Source organism: Rhinolophus ferrumequinum, chromosome 19 (assembly GCF_004115265.2).
Source record: "Rhinolophus ferrumequinum isolate MPI-CBG mRhiFer1 chromosome 19, mRhiFer1_v1.p, whole genome shotgun sequence".
Lineage (NCBI taxonomy): Eukaryota > Metazoa > Chordata > Mammalia > Chiroptera > Rhinolophidae > Rhinolophus > Rhinolophus ferrumequinum.
In genome coordinates this window covers 9,652,440-9,678,504 of record NC_046302.1, presented here as the reverse complement: position 1 = coordinate 9,678,504, position 26,065 = coordinate 9,652,440, and the positions used below count along the sequence as shown (strand labels likewise).

At 37.7% G+C, this 26,065-nt stretch overlaps 1 protein-coding gene across 11 annotated transcripts in view; it reads left to right on the top strand.

Annotated features, from left to right (window-relative positions):
- PTPRM (protein tyrosine phosphatase receptor type M) overlaps positions 1-26,065 on the top strand; it is a 799,491-nt gene that overhangs the window by 588,632 nt on the left and 184,794 nt on the right. For 6 of the 11 annotated variants that reach the window (XM_033087233.1, XM_033087224.1, XM_033087223.1 and 3 more), the window contains 3 exons: positions 20,819-20,970; positions 25,076-25,150; positions 25,378-25,404. In XM_033087233.1, the coding sequence (XP_032943124.1) occupies positions 20,819-20,970; positions 25,076-25,150; positions 25,378-25,404 (254 nt within the window). The remainder of the gene's footprint in view (positions 1-20,818; positions 20,971-25,075; positions 25,151-25,377; positions 25,405-26,065) is intronic. The other 5 variants (XM_033087234.1, XM_033087225.1, XM_033087226.1 and 2 more) reach the window with 1 other exon arrangement.

Sequence of the window (26,065 nt, the reverse complement as noted above, 5' to 3'; positions counted from 1 at the left end):
TTCTGCGAACATTTGAGAAACCTTAGGAGAGTCTGCAGCTTAAGCCACGGCAGGTGGTCTGCATGAAAAAGCCACTGAAAGCAGCCTGGGTGTGCCCAAAAGTTGGTCGGGGCCAGATCTCAAATCGCCAGACATGGGGAACTAACAGTGGAGATTCAGAAATGGCGGCCACCTGTGTTTGCACGCTAGGAAGGGGAAGGGCTCAAGAAAGAAACAATGGCCTCTGCCAGCTCTCCCGTCCAGGAAAAAGCCACCTCTCCAGCCCCCATCCCAAGCCAGACAACTCAACTCCCCATCACTTGTCCCCGCCGCCTTTCCCCAGCACTGGAGCTCAGAGCGAGTGACTCCATTGGTAGGTAAATCTGTGCTCAGTCCCTTCAAGAGGAGCACCTGTGAGTGGAGCCACACTCAGTCTTACTCAGTCACAATCTCCACTGGTTTTCACAACCAGAAATTATGGAGACTTCTCTCTCCGGCACTGAACCTGTTTGATTCATTTTATTTTATTCCTTTATTTTCCAGTTTCAGAATGAATTGGTGCCATAATGACTTTATATGAGGTTGGTGCAAAAGTAATTGTGGTTTAAAAGGTTAAAAATAATTGCAAAAATGCAATTATTTTGCACCAACCTAATATAATGACCAATAGTATTATGGACTTGGGGATTTTAATGTATTTGATATGCTTGAGTACTTTACAGTAATTAATGTTTGGATGTTCAGAGTATCTCAACTTTGTCCAACAGGGGCCTCTTCAACTTGTCTCTTATGTTTTGACCTGACTCTGGAACACTTTGAGAATTTCTTCCATTTCTGATACACTATGCTGTACTTAACTCAGCTTGTGCATTGTCTGCCCCATGACTAGAATCAGCCATTTCTCTAAGAAACTCTGGTTTCTCTTAGTGGGAAATGGCATTTCAAAACCACAGTCTGGCTGCAAGGGTTAATCACTGAACCTGGTCAGCCATTGCTTCTGGATCTGCGTCAGCTACTCTCACCACCATCTTTACCGCTGCTGTCTGCTTATCTTTCTGCCGTATCTGACAAACCCTCACCTGACTCATTCCCTTTGTCTTTGTCACTAGGAAGAGAAAGGCCATTGGTATATAATAAAATATAAGAAAATATCTTTATGACCTCAGGTAGAGAATTCCTTAAAACCATAACAGACATAATTGATAAATTTGAATAAATCAAAATTATAAACTTCTGTATACCTAAAGACACCATAAACAAAATTTTAAAACAAGGTTTAGATTAGGAGAAAATATTTTTAATATTTATATATCAAAGTATTAGTGACCTAAATATTTTTAAAAATCTAGACAGAAATGAGACACACAACCTATACAGAAAAACTGATATAAAATATAATAATTTGTATTTATAGAATACCAATGTCTGGCTAAGTAACATTTGAAAAGATAGTCAACCTCACACGTAACCAGGTATATGCAAATCAACACAATATGAGATGCTATTTTTCCATCCATCAGATTGGCAAATATTTTTGTAACTGATCTCAAATGTTGGCGAGTGTGTGGGAAAACACAACTTGTTAAATATGCTAGCTTAGTAAAACTTTGGTGATACTTTTGAGATTTCATTTTAATTTTGAAAAAAAATCTCTATGTTGCCCATCACCCACCCCCCCACACACACACACTTACACACAGTCACATACACAATAAATAAATAGCATATAAAAGCCAAATTATTTGCTTTTCACATCTTTATTTAAAAAGTAAGCACCTTTCACTACCAGTGTTCTAAAGTACTAAAATCTAGTTTGCTTTGACACCTCTACCTGTAAAAACGAGAAAAGATTCAGAATCAGAGGTAAAGATTTTTAAAGTGTGATTTTTATAATTTTCCACAGAGAAAATGGTACTTTTGACACTAAACTAACAATCATTTAGGATAAGTTAATAAGAAAATGTAGGCCTGTGTTGGGAAGAAAGGTTGATAGATAAATAGATGTTTTAGAAAGACCAAAGGGTCAGTCGAATGACCATAGGAATGCCTGCAAGTGCTAAAATATTAAAATTCTAGACACTGATAAATACAGTTATGTTAGTTTCTTATTGCTACTGTAACCATTTGTATACGTTTAGTGGCTGAAATAACGCAAATTATTATCCTACAGTTATGTAAGTTAGAAGTCCGAACAGGTTTCACGGGGCTGGAACCAAGGTGTCAGCAGGGCTGTGTTCCTTTCTGGAGATTCTAGCAGAAAATCTATTTCCTTGACTCTTTCACCTTTTAGAGACTTCCCACATTCTGTGGCTTTGGCCCCTCCCTCCATCTTCAAAGCCAGCGATGGTGGATGGAGTCCTTCTTACACCACATTGCTCTGACCTACTGTTCTGCCACTGAAGATATCCTGTAATTACATCGGGCTACCTAGAAAATTTAGGATAATCTACCTATTGTAAAATCAACTGATGAGAAATCTGAATTCCATCAGCAGCTTAATTACCTTTGCCATGTAACCTAACATGTCACCGATTCTGAGATCAGGAAGTGATGTCTTCCATGGGCCATTCTGCCTAGTGAATGCGAGCTGGATCCAAGCACATAGGCACATCCTGTCCTGGGTTAAAGCTAATGCTTCTGGAGCAGTCTCATTAGTTTCCATGTTCCATGCAGGTTGCTAGAGCCCCTAAAGAAACAGGTTGTATTTGCCCCTGAATAAATTAATCAGCAACTATATTATAAATTTGGAATAGAATGAATGATTTTTAAAATTTTCATCCTATATGTTTATTAGCTTTCTGGATAATTAGCTCTGCATATCCAAAGGGTCACCTTGATTTTATGACAATGTCACTGCTTAAATTAGGATACAGAACATGCAATTTTCTTCTTTATTGGGCTCCAATGTCCCTGTGTGCTGACACCAATGGCTTGCTCTGTTTTTATTAGACAGAGGCATTCCAATTTTTTAGTGAGCTTAACAAACTTCATCAAAAGGAAACTGGAGGTACTATTCCAATATGACATGCATTAAAAATTCCTCTTTCTCACTTGTATTTATAGCCTGATAGAGGATCAACAGTATACCAATTTAGTCTTGCTGCAGAATGACATTTTTGAAGCCATTAAATTTCAAGATAATGTGCGCACATGGAATTCAGCACCATAAGCTGACTGTGAGCGGAGACCCACTGTCACTAATGTCACTTTATTCCCATTTTGCTCTATTGTGGATTGTACCCATTTCATATTTTTTGTGCCATAGCTGGTTCCAGTCTCTCTGCGTTCATATTGCCCTGATGTGAGAAATAAAACTAAACAAAATATTACTAAGGATGACAGATACTGCATCTATTATTTTTACTGCTTTTTTTTTTTTTTTTTTTTTAGTGTTTAAAACTCTTCAGCTGGTTTGGGAAATTACCTTAGGTGCTCCTATGAGCTATAAGTTACCCCCAAAGCCAAGGATGCTTTTGTCAGGAGGGCTCTATGTGCAGTTGAATCTTGATGAGCAGAATGTGTGTGCATTTCTTGGTCTTTGCTGCAGCATGTGTTCGAAGGAGCCCAGCCTAAAACAGCATCAAACAAAAGACAGGAATTCTCACCCTTGGGGCATATGAGCCAAATGTAGAATGAGGGAGAAAAGGGGAAAAGCAGGGCCCATGAGGAATTTCTCCTTGGTAGGAAAGATAACCGAGGGAAATGGGGAATGTGCCTGAGCACATAGGTGAAAATGAAGGAGAGTGATAATTAAGGGCATTTCTGGACTGACCCAAAGGCTTTTCCTCCAAGGCTGTTATATGAATAATGTGAAATTCAAGGTTACCAAAAAAAAAAAAAAAAAAAAAAAAAAAAAGTGCAGTTTTAAACTTCCTCTTTATCACTTAGAAAAATTCAAAGATGAAATATCTGCATCCATGAACTGGTTTTGTGGTTTCAACTTCCAGGGTCCTTTTTATTGTTTCCACAAATTTGAAAGCTTACACCAAGGGATTAAGCCATGGGGAGTGTATGTCCTTTCCAAGCACGTTCATTCCAACCACGTTCATTCGATGTGCGTCAGAGTCACTGTCTGTCTCTCTCACGCACACAGTGATGTTCATCGAGTATTTTTTTTATAATCAGGAAATGAGGTATTGTGGTTAATCCGAATAATAGGAAAAAATAGAAATATTTAAGTGCCTACCACGTCCCAGCCACAGTTATGAGACGGAAGACACGGTGAAGGCCAAATCTCCACCGTCATCCAGGTGACTCTAACATTTGCCTAGAAGCATAGTAAAATACCTATTGGCTGAGAATAAAAATAGCAGCTCTCTAAACAAATACGGATAATGCTTTCTAATCAGAGGTTCCTTTGAAATTCAAGAGTGAGGAAAGGTTTCCTTTTAATCCGTCTAACACTGTACTATTAAAAAGCTTTAGATACTTGGCTCCCTCCAGAAAATAGCAGGCTCTATTCTTAATTTTGTTAACTCCAAAAATAAAAATAGTTTAATATATGATGACACTGAAATTATTTTTGTTCTCACATGTTGATTTAACTTATGAGCCGTGACCTTTGTTGCAATAAATAACATAAGAATCCCAATCCCCTTATTTATTGTAACTCATGATAATAAAGATTATCATCACAGTCATACAAAAGGTATGTGGCATGATTGTGAAGTAATCATAGGTTGTAATACATGTAATTTCACCTTGTTTTAAAAGAAAATCTCTTCTAAACGTTTCATTTTCAACTTCTACATTTGAGAAAGACTGATTTTTATTAACTTTGTAACTCTGTTATTTGAGCCTCTTCAACTTGAAATGCACATGGTTAAGCATGTGTGTGTACATGAGTCTAAAGAGATAGCCTGACAGCTACTTGCCTCAGAGGTCCACATGGTTCTTTGTTTTCCTTGCCCTGGCGTGTGTTCATTTGCAGACACCCTGACTTGCCAATGGAGCATTCTGGGGCATCTTTGCCACTAGGTCACCCAATATAAAGCTGTAGCATAAAGTGGTATGTTAATAAAATCTGTTCCCAGTTCTCAGTTGCAGGGTAAGAAGGCAAATATCTAAGCTCTCCTCCCATCTTGCTTTACCCATATCAGCCTATCATTTCATCTAATGATAGGTCAAGAGGTAAACTGAAACACAGACCCAACAAAGATCGAAAGCCTCACTTTCCTTAACATGAAACTACATTCTTTGTGATCAACACATGCCATCTTTACTAGTGAATGAAAACCAGAAAGCAGGTGGGCAGGTAATGAGTACACCCCATAGCGCTGTGTCTATGAAAGGCTGGTTGAATGGATTTCTTAAGTGATGAGACAGTTAGCAGTAATGTTAGAAAAATACTCGTACCTCCATCAACAAATATAAAGTCCCAGCTAGCCTTTATTTTGAGTGTCCACACTTAATCAATCAAATTTTGGTTAGTGATGTTAACAATCATTTCATGGAGATGCTTTTATCTCAAATAGGAAAACAATGGCAGATGCCAAGAGTTCTTTAGCTATATGGCCTTGGGCAACTTAATGTCACTGTGCCTCAGTTTCCCTCTATCTAAAATCGGGGAAATAATAGTAATTTCCTCACATGGTTGTGTAAGAATAAAGAGAGTTAATGAACATGACTCTCAGATAAGCCTGGCTTATCTGAAGTTCTACATAAGTTTTTGTATTCTCATTGTTTCTCTGTCAGCATTTGTGTTGCTACGTAGTTCTTTTGAGTTGAAATAATTCAATGTCAGACCACTGGGGTTTTTTTCCTTAAAATTTTACCTTTAAAACATTATCTGGTAATACTCACAGATCCACCTCTAAGGTGATAGCCCCTTGTTCATTTAGATTTATTCAGCTGAATCTTGGCAGTTTAGTACAATGTATGCATTTTTTGACTCAACCGATGTCTGTTGCATCCCTACTGTGAGAAAAATTACATACTTCTTTGTCGTTCCAGCATCTGCCCCAGTCCTTAATTAAGTCTAAGTACACAGTTAATTTTAGAGGCCAACACCAGAAAGCCATTTGCTTTTTCATATTTATGTCTACATAGGATTCGCAAATCCTCAAGTTGTGCCATTCCTGTAGAATTTTAAATGCCAATTAAAAATGAAGACACTTTTTCTGTAGCCTATAAGTGCTACTAAGTTGTTTTTCAGACATGATCTTTGTTGACACAACCCAGGGTCTCTGACGGGGTTGGGGAAGGGGTGGTCATGCTCTTTGGTGGACCATGCATGTTCTTTAACCCTGAGTTGCAATAAACCAAGAGTGTGTTTAGTGTCAACCGAAAGTCATCATCACCAATTCAACACCAACAGGAGTAACCAATTTGGGATGTGAGGAAGTGGAGAGAGACTTTATTCAGTGAAAACAATTCAGTTGTCAAACAGCTCAGCTGTGAGACAGCTCAGTTGGGGCAGCTGGGGCAAGGCAGCGCAGGCAAAGCTGCTCAGGTGTGACAGCTCTGGCTGAGGTGCTACAGCTCCAGCTCAGGTGTTACAGATCCAGCTGGGGAAATGCAATCTTCGTTGAAAACTGAAAGTGCAGTCTGTTGAGGCACAGGCAAAGCTGGCTTATCATAGTAAAGAGTGCCTGCTCCCCATCCCTGATTGGTCCATTTCTATGGAAATAAGGACTCCAAATCCTCACAGTTTGATTGGTCCAAATAGCATCATCCTTATTGGTTGGATGGAACCACTCTGATTGGTCAGTGAAGATGCAAATGAAGATATAACTACACCACCCTGATTAGCTGGGGCAGGTCTTCAGCCCATTGGTTAACTTATGAGTGTAGGAGCTCCTTTATAAGGATCAGCTCAGATGGCTGGAACACAGTGCAAGAATCAGCTAGCTCAGTGCAGTTTTTCCCTGAAGCGCAGAGAGCATGACAGACCCCTGTTTAACAATGACTAGTAAACCCTGTTCATAAATTTGAAACTGGTTAGCCACCAGGAGTCCTTAATAGGCACATTCATTCTAGGCATCAATACTAGAATCCATGCTGAGGTTGACTCTTGGATTCCTTCCTCTTGAATATGCTTGGTGTCCATGGCAAACATGCTCTTTTATCCAGATCCTTACAGTTGTCATCACTTCAGTCTCCAAGAAGAAAATAAGAGAGGAGTTATTTCTGCCTTTCTTCCAACCATGCTGCACTTGGGTCTCCTAATGGCAGCCGTTTGTCCTGCAGCTCCTCCTTTCTTAAGAGACATTACTGAAGAGTTACTTCTTCACCATGTTTTCTTTATTGGTTCTGATTCATATCTGTCATATAGATAATAACTTACCAAGAAGCTTTCTTCCATTTTCCTCACCCCCGTTGCTTGTTTTTGTTTTTGTTTTGTTTTGTTTTGTTTATTTTCACACTAGGAAAGAAATAGAAGGGAAATATTGGAGTATAATAAGCATGAAGGACCATTCCTTTAATTTGAAATCATCCTACATTTCTTTCTTTTCCCACTTTTATACTAGTTTGGAAATTTAAAGCTATAACTATCTTTTCTCCCTCTAATATTTTTCCAGGTATTATTGAAGTTTTTATTTTTTAGAGAAGTTTTAGGTTTACAGCAAAATTGAGCAGAAAGTACAAGAGAGTAAAGAGTTTCCATAAACCTTCCCTCACTATCAACATCCTGTACCAGAATGGTAGTACATTTGTTACAGTTGATGAACCTACTTTGACATCATTATCACTTAAACGTCATAGTTTACATTAGGATACACTCTTGTTGGTGCACATACTATGGTTTTTAACAACTGAATAATTGCATGTATCCACCATTATAGTATCATACAGAATAGTTTCACTGCCGTAAAAATCCTCTGTGCTCTGCTTAATCAGACCTCCTTCCCTCCCTGGCAATCACTGATCTTTTGACTGTATTCATAGTTTTGCCTTTTCCAGAATATTATATAGTTGGAATCATACAATATGTAGCCTTTTCAGATTGGCTTCTTTTGCTTTGTAATATGCATTTAAGTTTTCTCTGTGTCTTTTGGTGGCTTGACAACTCTTTTTTTTTTTTAGCACTGAATAATATTCCATGGTCAGGATATACCCGTTTATCCATTCACCTCCTAAGGCATCTTGGTTGCTTCCAGGTTTGGGCAGTTATGAATAGAGCTGCTGTAACCTTCTGTATGCAGGTTTTTGTGTGAATGTAAGTTTTTAACTCTTTGGGGTAAATACCAATGAGCGTGATGGCTGGATCATCTGGTAAGAGTGTGTTTAGTTTTGTAATAATCAGCCAAACTGTCTTCCAAAGTGGCTGTACCCTTTTGTATTTCCACCAGCAAAGATTGAGAGTTCCTGTTGTTCCACATCCTCACCAGCATTTGAATTTGGGTCAATCAAATAGGTGCACAATGGTATCTTGTGGTTTTAATTTGTGTTTCCCTAATGACATATGATATGGAGCATTTTTTCATATGCTTATTTGCCATCTATGTATCTTATTTGGTGAGGTATCTGTTCAGGTCTTTTGCCCATTTTTTAATCAGGTTGGTTGTTTTCTTATTATTGAGTTTTAAGAGTTCTTTGTATATTTTGGATAGCCATTCTTTATCAGATGTCTTTTGCAAATATTTTTAGTCAGTTTATGACTTGTCTTCCCATTCTCTTGTGTCTTTCACATAGCAGAACTTTCTTAATGTTAATAAAGTCTAACTTATCAATTATTTCATTCATGGATCAAACCTTTGATATTTTTATCTAATAAGTTGTTGCCAAACACCAGGTCATCTAGATTTCCTCCTTTGTTACCTTCAACTTAACATGTTTTACATTGTGCATTTAGGTATATGATACATTTTGAGTTAATTTTGGTGAAGGGTTTAAGGTCTAGTGTTTATACTTTTTTTTGTTTTTTGCATGTGGACGTATAGTTGTTCCATCACCATTTGTTAAAAAGTCTGTCTTTTCTCCATTGTCTTGCTTTTGCTTTGTCAAAAATCAGTTGACTGTATTTGTAGGTTTCTAGGCTCTTTATTCTTGTGCCATTCATCTATTTTTTTTTTCACCAGTACTACGCTGTCATATTATAGCTTTATAGTAAGTCTTGATGTTGTGTAATATCAGCTTTCCAAGCATGATTTCTTCCATCAGTATTATGTTGGCTAGTCTGGGTCTTTTGCCTCTCCATATAAACTTCAGAATCACTTTGCTGATATCCTCAAAATAGCTTGCTGGAATTTTGAATGGGATTACACTGATTCCAAGTTGGGAAGAAATCACATCTTAATATTAGCTTCCTATCCATGAACATTGATTATCTCTCCATTTATTTAGTTCTCCTTTGATTTCCTTCTTCAGAGTTTTATAGTTTTTCTTATGTAGATCTTGTGCATATTTGTTAAATGTATACCTAAGTAGTTCATTTTAGAGGGTGCTAACATAAATGATATTGTGTTTTATTTAAAATTCCACTCTTACAAATTGTTGCTGGTATATAGGAAAATGATTGACTTTTATATATTAACCTTGTTATGCACCCTTAATTATGCAACCTGCCTATAGTCACTTGACAATTTGAGGATTTTTTTTGGTCAATTCTTTCATATTTTATAAATAGATAATCATGTCATCTGAAAACAAAGACAATTTTATTTCTTCCTTCCCAAACAGTGTACCATTTATTTCCTTCTTTTTTTTTTCAATGTTTAAGCAGTACAGTTTTATTGTAAAGTGCAAAACAACAGCTCTCCAAAGAGAGGAGGGATCTGAAAGTGGAATGATCCCAAGCTGGGCTGTGCTGGGACCTATTAATGTCTTTGAGTCAGAGCTGATTGATCTCCTGTACCTGGGCAGTTAATTTTGGCGGGCTCTGCAGTTTGAAATTGTTTGTTAGCTATTTTAAAGTTATTTTCTTTGGCTTTGGTTATGGTCTCGGCCTTAATCCCCTCCACCGTGGCCATGTCCCTGGGGGCCTATGGTTTTTCTATCTCATTAGCATTTGAAGTCACTGCATAAGGGCCTACCAGTACCTTCCTGTGCCACATTGCTAACTAGTCATAGCACTCAACTAAGGAAACGTTATAGGCCTTTACACTGGAGGCCTCTATCAATGATTAATCACAACCAAATTCGCTGATTTTTGTCTGCTTTGTTCACTGATGTGTTCACAATACCTAGAATAGTACTTAGCCCATAGTAGGTGCTCTATTATTTACTGAACATTAAAGCCAGCATTTTAGTATTATATAAATCCTAAATACCAGTACTGTCATTTTGGTCTAATACTACAAGAACCATACAGTATTATAAAAGTGATCCTATAGTACTACCAATAAATATGAAATTTACTGAGTGCTTATACTCATCAGGTAATTAGATGTACTATGTATTAAGTTGGTGCAAAAGTAATTGCAGCTTAAAAGGTTAAAAACAATTGCAATATCGCTATTACTTTTGTACCAACTCAACTTCAGTAATCATGATTCCTAGTTTATAGATAGCTAAAGCTAAGTAGTAACGGGGCTAAGATCACATGGAAGTGTAGGGATTTGAACTCAGGATCTTAATATGCTGCTCCTAAAAAGTGGCTGTAAGCCACTCACTTGAATGCCATATATAATTCAACTCAATACAATTATCGATATTAAGCTTAATTATAGATGATTGTGCTCCTTGTACTAATCATATGGGTCTAGGGCATAAGCTAAATGTTTGAGACACAAACATTTATGTTGTTTCTCTAGAAACAAACATAATATGCTAGGCACTTGACTAGACTCTACATATGTGGTGAGAACCAAGATAGACGTTACCAGTAATGGTCCGGAGCCTGCAGAATGGAGATGCAGGGGCAGTCCGGCAAGTATACAGCAGCACAATGCACTTGTAAGGATAGGCCATGATAGAGTGCTACAGAAGTTCAAAACAAAAGCACGTGTGTGTGTGGTGAGGCAAGGATTGGGAGGGATGAAGTAATTACAGAAGAGTTGGTTAAGGATGGGAAAGTATATGGGTGGTAGGGAGCATTCTATGTAAAAGTTACAGCATTTAGACGCCTGAGAGGCCAGAAAGCAAGTTGCCATTTTCAGAATGGCCTAAAATAGCCACCTTAGCCCTGCATACAAACTTTTAAGAAATCTCCCTGAAGGTCACTTCTCTGCAGCTTTATTTTGCTTTTCCCCAACATCTTTAAATACATTCCTCCTCAGGGCCTTTGCACTTGCTTTCCTTCTGCCTGAAAAGCTCTTCGCCCAAATATAATCATGGCACCTATCTCGGCCCCTTCCGGTCTTCTGTCTTGGGTTTTCCCTGGCCAGCCCTGTCTGAAATGATGTCTCCACTCACCCTGCACATATATACACTTTCTATTCCCTTCCCCCAATGGCCCCTCTAGCAATTATGGCCTTCTAACATATTTGTTGAATAAATTACCTAAAGAAGTTATAAGGCCGGGTTTTATGGTATAATATGCCATATAAAAAATGAAATTTAGAAAAAAAAGGCTAGATCAGTGTTATGAAATAAGCATTATGAATGATGGTTAACGGAGTAGCTGCTTGGTCCTTTTGCTGATGCAATAAAGAATTACAGATCAGCAAATATGAAGTATGGAGCAAGCAAAGTTTATTACAATGTGTTCTAAGGGAAGAAGGGGCGAAGTTGAGAAACAACAGCCGCATAGGGCTTGGGGTTTCGTGCTTCTTTAGCCTGTTGATGTGATGATGGATTACATTAGTTGATGTGTGAATGTTTAACCAGCCTTGTATGCCTGGAATAAATCCTACTTGGTTATGGGGTAGAATTCTTTTTATACATTGTTGGATTCAATTTTTTGAGGGTTTTTGTATCGATGTTTATGAGAGATACTGGTTTTTAGTTTTCGTTTTTTGTAATCTCTTTGTCTGATTTTTGTATTAGGGTAATTCTGACCTCATAAAATTAAGAAGTGTCCCTACTCTTTCTATCTCCTGGAAGAGACTGTAGAGAACTGGTATGATTTCTTCCTTTAATGTTTGGTAGAATTCACCAGTGAACGCACCTAGGCCAACTGCTTTCTGTTTTTGGAAGGTTATTGATTATTTATTGAATTTCTTTAATAGAAATAGGCCTATTTATATTGTCTATTTCTATTTGTGTGACTTTTGACAGATTGTATCTTTCAAAGAATTGGTCTGTTTCATCTGTTATCAAATTGTGGTTATAGAATAGTAAGTAGCATTTCTTTATTATACTTCTAATGCTCAAGGGGTCTATAGTGATGCCCTCTCTTTCCTTTCTGATTTTAGCAATGTGTGTCTTTTCTCTTCTTTTATAGCTTGGCAAGAGGCTTATCAACGTTATTGATCTTTTCAAAAAACCAGCTTTTGATTTAATTGTTTTTCTCTGTATATTTGCTATTTTCAATGTTAGTGATTTCTGCTATAATTTTTATTCTTTAATTCTGTTTACTTTTTATTTTAATTTGCTCTAGTTTTCCATAGATGGAAGCTTAGGTTATTGATTTTATATATTTATTCCTTTTTAATATTTGCATTCAGTGCCATAAATTCTCCTCTTAGCAGTTTTTGCTGCATTTGACAAATTTTAATGTTTCATTTTCATGTAGTTTAAAGTATTTGTTTTTAATTTCTCCAGAGATTTATTCTTTGACTCATGTGTTAAGAAGTGTGTTGTTTAATCTCCACATATTGTGGTATTTTTCTCTTACTGATTTTTTAATTTGATTCCATTGTAGTCTGAGACCATGCATTGCATAATTCCTACTCCTTTGAAGTTTTAAAGTGTGTTTTATGCCCCAGAACATGGTCTCTCTTTGTGAATGTTCTCTGTGAACTTAAGAGGAATGTGGATTCTAGTATTTTAGATGAAGTACTCTGTAGCTGTCAATTATATCGGGTTGATTGATGATTCTGTTGAGTTCAACCATTTTCTTACTGATTTTCTGCCTTATGGATCTGTCCATTACTGATAGAGGGGTGTTGATGTCTCTAACTATTATAGTGGATTTGTCTATTTCTCCTCGCAGTTCTATCAGTTTTTACCTCACGCAGTTTGATGCTGTGTTCTTAGGCACACACACACACACGTTAAAGAATGGTAAATCTTCTTGGAGAATTGACCCCTTTATCATTATGTAATGCCTTTCTTTGCCCTGAAAACTTCCTTTGCACTAATATCTGCTCTGTCTAAAATTAATATATCTATTCATGTTTTCTTTTGATTAATGTTAACATACTATATTTTTCACTAAACCTTTACTTTTAATCTGTATGTATCTTTGTTTTTAAAGTGGGTTTCTTGCAGACAGCATATTAGACAGGTCTTGTTTTGTGATCCAGTCTGACAATCTCTGTCTTTTAATTAGTGTGTTTAAACCAGTGACTTTTTTTTAACATTTTTTATTAGTTTCAGGTGCACAAAACAATGTACTAGTTAGACATTTATCATTTATATCCTTTACACAGTTACAACCCCCCGCCCCCACCCACTACCCCTCTGACATCGCACGCAACCATTACATTTCCACTGTCTCTATTACTAATGCTATAGTCCGCTTCTTGTAACCATATATATATATAATATTATATATACATATAATATATAATATTATATATATTATATATAAATATATTTATATATATAATATATATAAATATATATATATAAATATATATAAATATATATATATAATTGTAGTCGACATTCATTATTGTTCAGCTTCAGGTGTACAGTGCAGTGATCAGGCATCTACATCATCCCTGAGGTGGTCTCCCTAATGAGACAAGTGTCCATCGGATACCCTACAAAATCTTTACAGCATTATTGATTACAGTCCCCAAATTGACTTTCATATCTCCGTGACAATCTTGTGGTTACCGACTGTGCTTTCTAATCCCCTCACCTTCCCCCTTATCCCCACGCCCCCCCACATAGCAACCCTCAGTTTTTCCTCTGTGCCTCTCAAACTGTTTCTGATTAGTTCATTCATTTATTCTTTTCTTTAGATTCCACATATAAGTGAGATTGTATGGTATTTGTCTTTCTCTGTCTGACTTATTTCACTTAGCATAGTGTTCTCTAGGTTCATCCATATTGTTGTAAATGGTAAGATTTCATTCTTCTTTATGGCTGTGTAATACTCCGTTGTATAAATGTACCACAGTTTCTTAATCCAGTCGCCTACTGATGGGCATTTTGGTTGTTTCCATGTCTTGGCTATTGTGTATAGTGCTGCAATAAACATAGGTGTGCATACATTTTTTTGAATTAGAGTTTTGGATTTCTCCGGATAGATACTTAGGAGTAGAATTGCTGGGTCATAAGGTAGTTCCATTTTCAGATTTTTGAGATGCCTCCATACTGTTTTCCATAGTGGCTGCACCAATCTGCACTCCCACCAACAGTGCACAAGGGTTCCCTTTTCTCCACATCCTCGCCAGCACTTGTTGTTTGTTGATTTATTGATGATAGCCATTTTGACTGGGATGAGGTGGTATCTCATTGTGGTTTTTACTTGCATTTCTCTAATTATTAGTGAGGTTGAGCCTTTTTTCATATGTCTGTTTGCCATCTGTATTAGACCATTGACTTTTAAAGTGACTATTTATATAGTTGGGTTAATTTCTACCATATTTTTTACTGTTTTTGATTCATTGACCATTTTTTTATTTGTTCCTATATTTGTCTTCCACTCTTTGTCTGCCTTTGTGGTTTTAATTGAGCATTTTTATATTATTCCATTTTTTCTCTTTTCTTAGTTTCTTTTTTATTTTTTTAAATGTTGCCCTAGAGTTGGCAGTATGCACTTATGACTAATCCAACTCCACCTTCAAATAACACTATACTGCATCACAGATAGTGTAAGTACTTTATAATAATAAAGTATTTTTAATTCCTCCCTCATGTTTCTTATATCATTGCTGTAATCCGTTTCACTTATATATGAACTATAATCATAGGTATATTGTTGCTGTTAGTATTTTGAACAAATTATCTGCTAGATCCATTAAGAATATGAAAAATAAAAGTTTTCATTTTTCTTTCACTTATTGCTTTTCTAATGTTCTTCCTTTTTTTATATAGATCCAAATTTTTGACCTATATGTTTTCCTTCTTTCTGAAGAACTTCTTTTAACATTTCTTGCAGTGCAGGTCTGTTGGCAACAAGTTACCTCAATTCTTATCTGAAAAAGTATTTTTCCTTCACTTTTGAAGGATAATTTCTCAGGGTACAGAATTCCACAGGTTAGTGGTGTTTTTCTCTCAACATTTTAAGTATTTCACTTCACTCTCTTCTTGTTCATATGGTTTCTGAGGAGAAAGAGATAATTCTTATCTTTGCTTCTCTTTAGGGGAGGGTTGGGGACAGAGTCCCAGAGTGCAGTTTCCAGGCTCTCGGCCTCACGAGGAAAGGTGCTGGCTCAGGTAGTAAATGGCCATCAACTGTCATCGGATGGCCATCAGCTGTGGCTAGTTGGCCATCAGCTATAACCAGTGAACCATTGGCCACTAATATAACTGCTGTGGCTACGCTAGCAGAAAATGGGGGCTAGCAAGAAGATGGTGGCTGGCAAGCGCGTAGTATGGCAGAGTGTGGATTGCGGATCATGTGGCTCCTGCCTCCTGTGTCTCCAACCCAGCCACCAGCGAGACTATAGTGGTGTGACTCCCCTATCTATGGCTCCGTGGGTGTTCCTTTTTGGCCTAGCCATGTCCTGCGTTCTTATGTGGGGAGCAGGACCAGAGACCCCGCAAGCCACCTCGCATGACAGGAGGTGTTTTTTCCTCTGGACTTTTTCAAGAGTTTATCTTTGTCTTTCTGAAGTTAGAATATGGTATGCCTTTAGATTTTTTGGGTTTTCCTTCTTAGTGTTTTCTAAGCTTCTCGGATCTGTGTTTTGGTGTCTGAGATTAATTTGGGGGAAAATTTCAGTCATTGTTACTTCAAATATTGCTTCTATTCCTTTCTTTCTTCTCCCTTTTTTACTACATGCATGCTACGCCTTTGGTAGTTGTCTCACAGTTTTGGATTATTCTCTTCTCTTGTTTATTAGTCTTTTTTTTCCCCCTTTGCTTTTTAGTTTTGGACGTTTCTGTTGTCACATCCTCAAGTTCAGAGATTCTTTCCTCAGCCGTGTCCTCTCTACTAATAAGCCCATGATAGGAATTCTTCATTTTTGTTGTGGCATTTTATCTAATTTTTCTCTTAGCATTTTATCTAATTTTTCGCTAGCATTTTTTTCTGATTCATTCTTAGAATTGCCATCTCTCTATTTATGTTATCTATCTGTCATTGCATGTTGTCTACTTTTCTCACTAGAGCCCTTAGCATATTAATCATAGTAATTTTAAATTTTCAGTCTGATAATTCCAACATCCTTGCCATATCTAAGTCTGATTCCAGTGCTTGCTTTGTCTCTTCAAATTGTGTTTTTTGCCTGTTAGTGTGCCTTGTAATTTTTTACTGAACGTCAGAATTGATGTACTGAGTAAACGAAATTGCTGTAACTAGGGCTTCAGTAATGTGGTATAGTAAAGTGTCAGAGGAGGGGAAGGAATTCTATTCCTATGATGAGGTCTCAGTCTTTTAGTGAACTTGGGTCCCTGGACTATGACCTTCATAAGTGCTTCCCAGTGGCCCCACTTGGATGGAACAGAATGGCTGGAGGGACCTGGAGCTGGGTATTTTCCTGCCCCCAAATTAGTTAGTCTCTGATGAAACCACAGCAAGTTAGGCTCTAGTAAAAAGTTTTTCTTGAGGGCAAGCCCATTTAAAAAGCATAGAATTCTCTGAGTATGTTTCAAAATACCTACTTTCCCCTTCCTTCTGCCAGAAGCCCTAGGGGATTTTTTTCTTCAGTCTTTACTGTGAGGATCTGGTAGCGCTCCTGGAGGTAAAACTAACAAAATTGTGGAAGTCCCCCTAAGCCGGGACACCCCTGGAGTTTGTAAGTCTCAGATTTGTCCACATTGAGCCTCCAGTAAGTCGTCAATTACAGTTTAAGTTTCCCTACCCCATTGCTGGTTCTCACAGAGGTTTCTTCTCATGGATTTCTGCTCTGGTGAGTTGTGATTCTCTGTATCCACCTGTTTGTTTCTGTTATTTTGGGGGCAGCGGTTTGTCCTATGGCCTCAATCATCTGATGGATCTAAGAAGAGTTGTTGATTTTCAGTTTGTCCAGCTTTTTACTTGTTGTTAGGACAGGGTGATGACTTCTAAGCTTCTTACATGCTGGACTATAAACCAGAAGTCTTCCCTCTGATTTTTTATGATCCGTTTTTAGATGTCTATAGGAACTTTTATTTTTTATATTACTAGGGTCTTTCAGATTTATGCAGTCCAAGTTTGGAAATTTGCAATTAAAATATTTCAGGCAAACCATTTGTTAAAAATCAAAATGGAAAATAAATTTACTTGTGTCTTTAGATAAGACTGCAAAGAAAATTACTTCCACCTTATGATTTCCTCTGCACAAAACACTTATTTCATTAAGTTCACAAAGTTTTTCTGACAGTTTTCAAAGTTTTAACTTGGAAAAAAAATAATAAAACAGATCTGAAATACAAAGCCCATGAGAGAAACAGAGCAAAAGAGAAAGAGAAAACTCTTATTTATCCAGTCATTCCCAAGCCTCGATTCCAAATCTAAGCTTCCTCAGCTATCTGTAATTATGGACTACAGCATTTAGCTGTGTATAATAATAAGTGAAAATTCCAAGCAACAACTCAATATCTTCATAACCAGGCAAGGTACTTTTGATAAGTAGATTATAGAAAAACTCTCCTTATTAATGCTTTGGTATAACAATGATTAATTCCATTAACAAGCATATTGTATGCCACCTGTTTTGTGTAAAGCATTGGCTCGGTGCTAATAAATTAATCCTACCTTTTCAAAGCCTAATGTTTAGTTATGGGGCCATACGAGTATTTATACTTGAAAGCAATTTGGTAATATTTGTAATGTAACTTGCCAGGAAATGTAAATTAATGAAATACTTTACTAAAGATAGCACATTGTTCTAGAAATACCTTTGGGGTCAGAGAGATCTGAGGTGCGATCTCAGCTCCACCATTTTGACAAGTTACCTAACTTCTCAGACACTCAGTTCCTTCATCTGTAAAACAGAAAGTAAGAACTCCTGTCTCAAGGTTACTAGGATTAAATGAGATAACACTTGTAGAGTACTGCCATGCAGTAGTTGTGCACTGTATGTTAGTTTCCACTCCCTTCCATTCCAATACAAGTTTCTAAGTGCTGTCATTAATGGAGAGCAGAAGTGCACACAAACATGCTTTATTTGGGCCACATAGTATTTTTTTTTTAATTTGAATTATATGACGACACTTAAACATTAAAAGAATTCACATAAATTTTGATTTTTGGTTTCTCCTGAAATTTACAATGTCTGACCTCCATGAGGCTTCCGTCTGTTGCAGATGAGTGACTTTTTCCGCATTCCTTTTTTCTAGTCTCTACCGCTCCTTATTGTCTTATACCTATTTCACTCATTTACGTGACCTGCCTGGCCCCAGTGAGATGTTTTTGTTTGTGATATCTGATGCAAATAAAAATGTGGTGAGAAGGTAAGTTTAATGCAGGAAGACTTGCTGAGAACATCGTGAGCTGACCTTTGCAGAGGGTTCATGAACCCTCTGGTAAGTTCTGATAAATGGACGTGAGCTTAAAGCTGTGGCTCCCTGTCGGGACCACCGTTTGATTTGAACAGGCTCTCATGAGTCCTGAAGGGGCTTCTTTTGTGCTTGGAGATCACCAATGAAGTATGTAGCATGACATCACTTAAATTAGTTCACACATTTGGAGAATTAGAAAGGAGAAGAGTTTTTCCAGTACAAGCTTGGCTTTCATTGGTGCCCACATCCCTTCATCTACCACCATCTCCCACCAACAACAACACCAAAAGCCCATTCACTGTCATTTCCTAACCTGTAAGGATTAGAGGAATACAAGCAAGAAATGACAAAGAGGGCAGTCTGATGAACTTGACTATGCCTTTCTTCATAGCAGAACAAAAGAAAATATTGAGGCAGTTATCAGCATAAATCAGTCGAAAGCAAATCAAAGAAATCCCAGCAAAATGGGGATCTTTGGCCTGAATTATAGAGTTAATTATCTCAGTTCTCTACTTCGGTGTTCCTGGGGAGACCTGGCCTTAGAATGCTTTTCCAATGAGTTGGCAGATTCAGAAGTGGAGAGAAAATGTATTATTGTAACCACAGCTGTGGAGCTTGAGCCTGGAGCCGTCCCTCTTCAGCACACCTGTTGAGAACATCCAAGTGCACGCTCTACCTCTCAGACTAGCATGTGGGTTAGAAAACAAGGGGCTCTGGAGAAGATGATCTGCGTGCTGGGGAGAAAGGAACACCAGCGCCCAGAGCCACTCGGGCTCACTTTTAAAAATCTTTACAACATTAACACTGTCATAGAAAGTGATTTTTATTTTTCTGTTTAAAAAAAAAAAAAAGTGTATCTTTTCTCCAACAATAAAAAGGGCAACTTATTCATGAAAACTTCTGCCTTCAAAGTATGACATTAAAAGATTATTATAACTACAGGCAAGAAAGCATTTGGATTATGTGGCATTTGGAAATGATAATAACGATTATCCATCTGGTCTAATGTTGTTAATGCCTTACATTGCATTAGCAATGACCCAATATGGGGGTGATTTTGATTATGTGACTTATTTGAAATTCGGCTGTGTCCTAGGTCAATCAGAGTCAAGATGATTTACTAGAAATAGCTGCCATTTTCTTTTGTAAATGTTGCTAGGTGCTTAGGCAGAATTAGAATATTTTAGGACATAATATTTTTGGTATTACGGTGCCACCGTCTTCTTAAACCTCTTCACTTTATACCTTCTCCTTAAGCATCTCTAATTCTATTCTTGTCTGTCTTGGGTTCATAAAACAACCTCAGGTAGTAAGAGCTATAAAATGTGTTTTAACTGTTTATTTGTTTCTCAGTTTCCCTTACGTTTATGGCTTTCGCCCAGGTATCTTCAACTTTAGATTATGAGCTTTTCGTGGTCAGTGAAAAGGATGTGGAGGCCAGTGTTAAACTATATCCCCAAAAGAACTGGAAATCTCTCTGCCTTCCTCAGCCTTTTGCATTATCTTCCACTGAGGGAGAGAACAAGGACACTTCTCTGTTAAACTTTCCAGGGAAAGCAACAACTTGAGTTTTTTCACCTTCTGCTCTGTGACAAACCTCAATGGGGAACTAACTTGGGTTCACCTGGGATTTGGTCCAGTGTCACAGCCATCTGAGAATTTGGGATATGCCCCTCCAATACCCCTGAAGCCTGAGCTCCCCTCTCCTGTGTGGCCTCTGTGTCCAGCCTGCTCTGTTTAGGCACACACCCCAATTATACTTTCTTCACTCCTCACCTAGCTTTGTTCTTTAATTCTACCATATGCCTCTTAGATTCATCCTTAGATTATTAGTTTCGTTTGGTAAATATTTACTAGGGGGATCTACTTTTTGACACTGAATATTGAAGTGTAGACAATAATTTAGTAAAAGGTTACTAACTAGAAGCATATCCGTAAATAGATAATGATTTCGTTGTACTAAATTAAAAGGGTCATTGGCCATTTTATTTTAGTGTATAGTAGGAAGAACAGAAACTAATATATTAGGCTGTGCATTTTCCTCATATCACTGTGGATTTATGTGAGGGGCAGTGGATGTTTTTCATCTCTGGCTCTGCAGCTGGCAGAGAACCTGATGTCTACGGCAGAAGGCACAATAATGGATGAAAACGATTAATTCAGTAGAAGTTTTCCTGATTCTTTGTCATTACACATGTCAGCGCCCCATTTTCTATTCCCATGCATGTCTATATATAATGAACTCTGTTCTCAGGAAACTAGCCAAGAAGCGGAAGGAGACAATGAGCAACACCCGGCAAGAGATGACTGTGATGGTGAACTCGATGGACAAGAGCTACGCGGAGCAAGGCACCAACTGCGATGAGGCCTTCTCCTTCATGGACACGCACAACCTGAACGGGAGATGTAAGTGCCCGCGTTTCTTGGCTTCTACTGCATCTCAGAGGTCTTCCAGAATTCCAGATGGTACTGGGGGATTAAAAAACAAAAAGTTCCTAAATAATTCTAATGCCTTATTGGTTTCTCTAGTTCCTTTAAATGGTCCTGGCAACTTCTCTGTGCCACAGGTTGCTTAGGTGAGATACAGTGTAAAGGAGACAGAGCCAGATCAGAGAACATAGGAAGCCACAACTATGTTTCTATAAAGACTTAGAGAACAATGAGACAAAGGCTTCTCTCCTCTCCAAGAGGAAGGCACCTGCTTCTCATCATCCTTTTTGTTGTTTAGATCCTATTTATAATGTAGCCAGGTGTGGAATTACACAAGGGAAACTTGTTATAAAACTGTTCACTAAATGGCAGTAGCAAGTTCATTGTTTATTTCTTTAGCTGACAGGTTCTGCCTTTATTATAGGGCTATCACTGGCAATTAATAAGTTAAACTGTATTTCCACTTCACATGTGTTACATTTCACACCAGGTGGGTAAACAGAGCTCAGCTGATACCTTCTCATACTACCACCTGTGAGCCAGGTACAAGGCGTGATTTTAGAAAGTAACAATTACATTGATTATATGAAATACAAAAAGAGCAGTGGTGTCCCTGGTGATCTTCTCAGAGACCAGAAGTAAATTCCATGATGTATGCCTGACTGTGGTTCTCGACCCTGCTGGGTTTAAGGTCAGAGGTTGCTTCACTGTGTAAAATCCGTGCCACAGACTGCCACGCACCCTGGCTGCACAATCAGGATGCTGGACAGCATGGGGATGGAATAAAAGTACAGCTGTCGCCGTTACTAATAAAAATGCAGACGTGCTGAGGCCCTCCTGACTGAGAAGCACAGGCATCGGCCCCCTCCGCGGGGAGAGGACTGATACCAGTGTGGACAGTGTGCGCTTGTGTCCTGACGCCCATTTGGCCTGTTCTGATTCTGTAGCTCTGCCCATCCACTCCTCTCTCCAGTCACCACCTGGTCACCGCACATGCCTTCTCCATGCCGTGTCTTTCTCCTACATTCAGCAAGCCTTCAGAGAGTTCAGTTGCCTACTTCTTTCTTTTTGTGGTGGCTACAGTTGTCCACCTGTTCCAGCTTAGAGGTGCTACATTTATTTATTCTACATGCACTACTAGCCCGGTGGGGCGGGAGTTCCGGAGACGCAGTTTTGACCCCAGTGGGCAGCCCAGCACCCCTCAGCCTTGGCCATTGTTCTTTGCCCTTTCCTGTCATTTTCAGCATAGGTGATAGAATCTATGGTGCTTTAGTACACCGCAAACTACATCCTGCTTTTTCATAGAATTTTCTCTGCCTTTTTGTAGCAAATGTTTTTCATTAAAAAAATTGTATAGGTGTATATATATGTATTTATATATATTTAAATTTATATATATATATATATATCTCACTTAACTGCCAAAATAAAGCAACTTATGATGCATTTGTTGTGGGCTGAGATGGGAGAAGTCCTTCCGACGACCACAGACAAGGTTAGAATTTTTGTAGTTGCAGTTGCTTCTTGAACGTCGGTATGAAAGGGACCACACAGATGTACGTTCTCACTTTGCAGGATAACCCATTAATGTTCCAATTTTCTGTTTCATGGTGAAATTCCTCACGAATAAATTTCCTTGGAATTGCCTGCTCAAAAAGCAAATACTTATATTAGCCGTTTCTGGGGTTTTGAATTTTCAACAACAGGGGATGTTTGCCTCTGGACAGGAAATTTAACTTGGCAGCTACTTTTTAAAAAGTGAATGCATCTGTGGAAATCCAAAAATGCTCATGCAAAGAGGACTATTGCAGAGACTGGCAAGAGCTTCCATGGCTCATCTGCCATTAGGCATTATTTTGTGCCTCCCATCAATAAAACCAACAGAGGAAACATCAATAGACGTTCTATTTTCCTCCCACTCTTTGAACAATGAGTAGGTCTCATCAAATTTCACCCATGAGGACAGACCCCAGTGGCAAATTTTATCATAATGCTCTCTTACTGCCTTTAAAATAAGAGAGCACTTACTGAGGGAGGAAAAGTGTTCATTAGCCCACTGGGCTTCCAACCCCAACCTGTTACAAGTCTGGGAATGTTTGAGATCTCTTAGGGTTGGGAGAACGTGCTAGCAGTTGGGAGGAGAGTAGCTTTTAGAAATGAGACAATGAGACATGAGACTGGAGATTTTAAAAATAAGCACCAGCACGTTTATGAGAGTGGGGGATACTCTGTCCACCAAAGCAAATGGGAGTTGTACATAAAAGGGGGAAAATACATATATATATAGTGGGAATTGGTTTGATTTTTATTAAACTAAAAAGACAGAGTATTTAAAATATTTTTTAAAAGGTGAAAATAAACATAGTTATTTTGTATCTGCTTTGCACGTGTTTACCAACTGCATAAAAATGTCTACAGGTAATCGACATTATTCTTGCTGACTCCAGCATATTTTATAGGTACCTGGGTTTTTTGTTTTTATTTTCATCAATTGCTCTTTTTTGTTCCTGGCAGCTTACCATAAACATGCATTATAAATGTGATACTTCTGTGTTTTAGAAAAATATCTCATCAATGACAAGCAGCCTGGGTTCTGGTTCTTGTTCTGTTATTTACTAATTCTACACTTTAGAAATATAAACACAAGTAAAACACTATCCTAAAGGAGCTTCTCTAGGAGAGCTAAAATATATTAACATGTCATCAGAATAAAGATAACATATAGTATCTATAGGGATTTGGTAGTGGTTCCCATAATACAATGATGTAATTGGGTCAGGAACTCAGCATCTAATAAATCATATACCTACATCAGATGAGTTAAGATTTAGACTTACTTTTAACCCACTTGAGCACATTCAAATCATTTATCCTTACACTTTAACGAAATTAAAGTGTTTTTAAAGCACTAATCAATTAAGACGTTGGAAATAGGAAATAACCACTTTCAACAGAATCAGATAAATTGGATGGGATTGACTTTAAAGCAACAACAAAAAGACATTAAGCAAAAACTAAGGAAATTTGAATGAATCATGGACTTTAGTTAATTTGGTTCATTAATTGTAAGAAATGCACTGTATTAATGTAATATGTTGATAATAAGGAAATCTGGGTGTGGAGTATATGGGAACTCCCTGTACTATCTCAGCAATTTTTCCATAAATAAAATACTTCTAAAAAATTAAGCTTATAGAAAAAATATATGGTACAAGTTGGTAGTTACAATATAGTCATCAGGGTGTAAAGTACAGCTTAAGGTATAATACTGTAATAAGTACATATCATGTCACATGGGTACTAGATCAATGGGGTGATCACTTCATAAGTTATATAAATATCTAATCACTGTGTTGTACACCTAAAACTAATACAATGTATGTCAACTGTAATTGAAAAATACAATTGAAAAATAAAAAATATGTAAATAAAAGAAAAATATATTAAAAAAAAATAAGAGGGAAGAATAAAAAGTACAGTAGTTAAATCTTGAGTGTTTCCAAGGAGTATTCCAAATAAAAGTAAGCATTTTTAGGAGGATTGAAAGACTAATGGGACAATATGTAGACATGCAGCTCTCACCTTAAGTATAGCACACATGAAGCATCACCTTCATTTTTCATAAACTGGGTCACAGCATCATGGAAAATTCTCTGAATATCCAGAATTTGAGGAAGGGGAGGATTTACCAAACTGTAAAAAAAAAAACCACGTGGAGACACATTCTCATACTCTTAGTTGTGAAAAATCAGTTTGTGTGATACTAGAACATACAAGCGAAGGCTAGAACGCTAATGAATTTCTCATTCAAAATGGCAGCTGTGGTTATTGGGTGTTTTTCTTCATTGGTGGGGTAAGAAAATATTTTAAGTGATAAAAGGGTGCTCGTTCCCTAAAATACAAGTAGTTCCCCTAGAGACAGTGGGGAATTGTAACATATACCACATCGACTTCAGCAGCCCTCTTACGTTTCTTCAGTCAAGTCGACACCAGCATGGTGTTCCTGTGAGTGATCTCAGAGTGCCATATTTTCAAATATTGCCTCTTTACAACCACTGACTAGCCTTTCTCTTATTTACAGCTGTGTCTTCACCATCATCCTTTACAATGAAAACAAATACACTGAGCACATCGGTGCCTAACTCCTATTACCCAGGTAACAGATTTTTCCATTGTTTCATCTTTTCATAACCCCCAACAATCAGATTCAGTCAGTTCTCACTTTGCTGTCCATAATGCTTTAGGAGCTTAATATGTTTGATGTCTTATAACCCGATGCTTTCTGTGGCTTTCTATGGTGATATTGGGGGGCCTTTCATCAATCATTTACTGTTCTCTCTCTTTTTACTTTCTCTGCATTGACCTGCTTATGATGTATGACAGACCCATTTGTGCCAACTGCAATTTTAGGTGAGAACATTTCCCTTTATCATAGTTTATTGCAGGAGTAATTTAGAAAGTCAGTGGCCACTCTGTAGGAGACTGGAGTTTTAATTCTGTATGATGCAGTGATTGTAAGCAAGACACCACGGGGGTGGTGGGTGGCCTGGGGTGGTGGGGTGGGGCGTAGATAGTAAAAAGATGTTCTCCGAACAGTCTCCATTGATAAGAAGGACTTGCCTCATGCATGTTGCAAATGATACCAAAAGGTTCAAAATGAACAATCCCAGCTCCAGTAATCTCCCTTCCTATGTTCTGAATTTAAAGTCAGGTCTGATCCCAGAGAAAAACACAGTATGTCATCACTCAGCTGTGTACTTCCAAGAGCTGAATTCTGTCCAATGTGATAGTCATAAAAGTGAAAATAGCTTGTTATTTTCAGTTATTGCTAAGCACTAAAAACTTCAATTTCAAAAACAGCATTTTTCTAATTATGCTCAATGTTATGCAGAAAATAATCACAATAGAGTTTTGGCCCCCTACCCTTTCTCAGAACCTCTCAGGGCACCCCCAGTATTCCAAAGTGTATGTCACACAGTGGAATTTCAAAGGAGCTGATGTTCTCAACAGCAAAATGACAAGATGGCACTTTATAATCAAATGGTTTATTATGTATCAGATGTCACTAGAA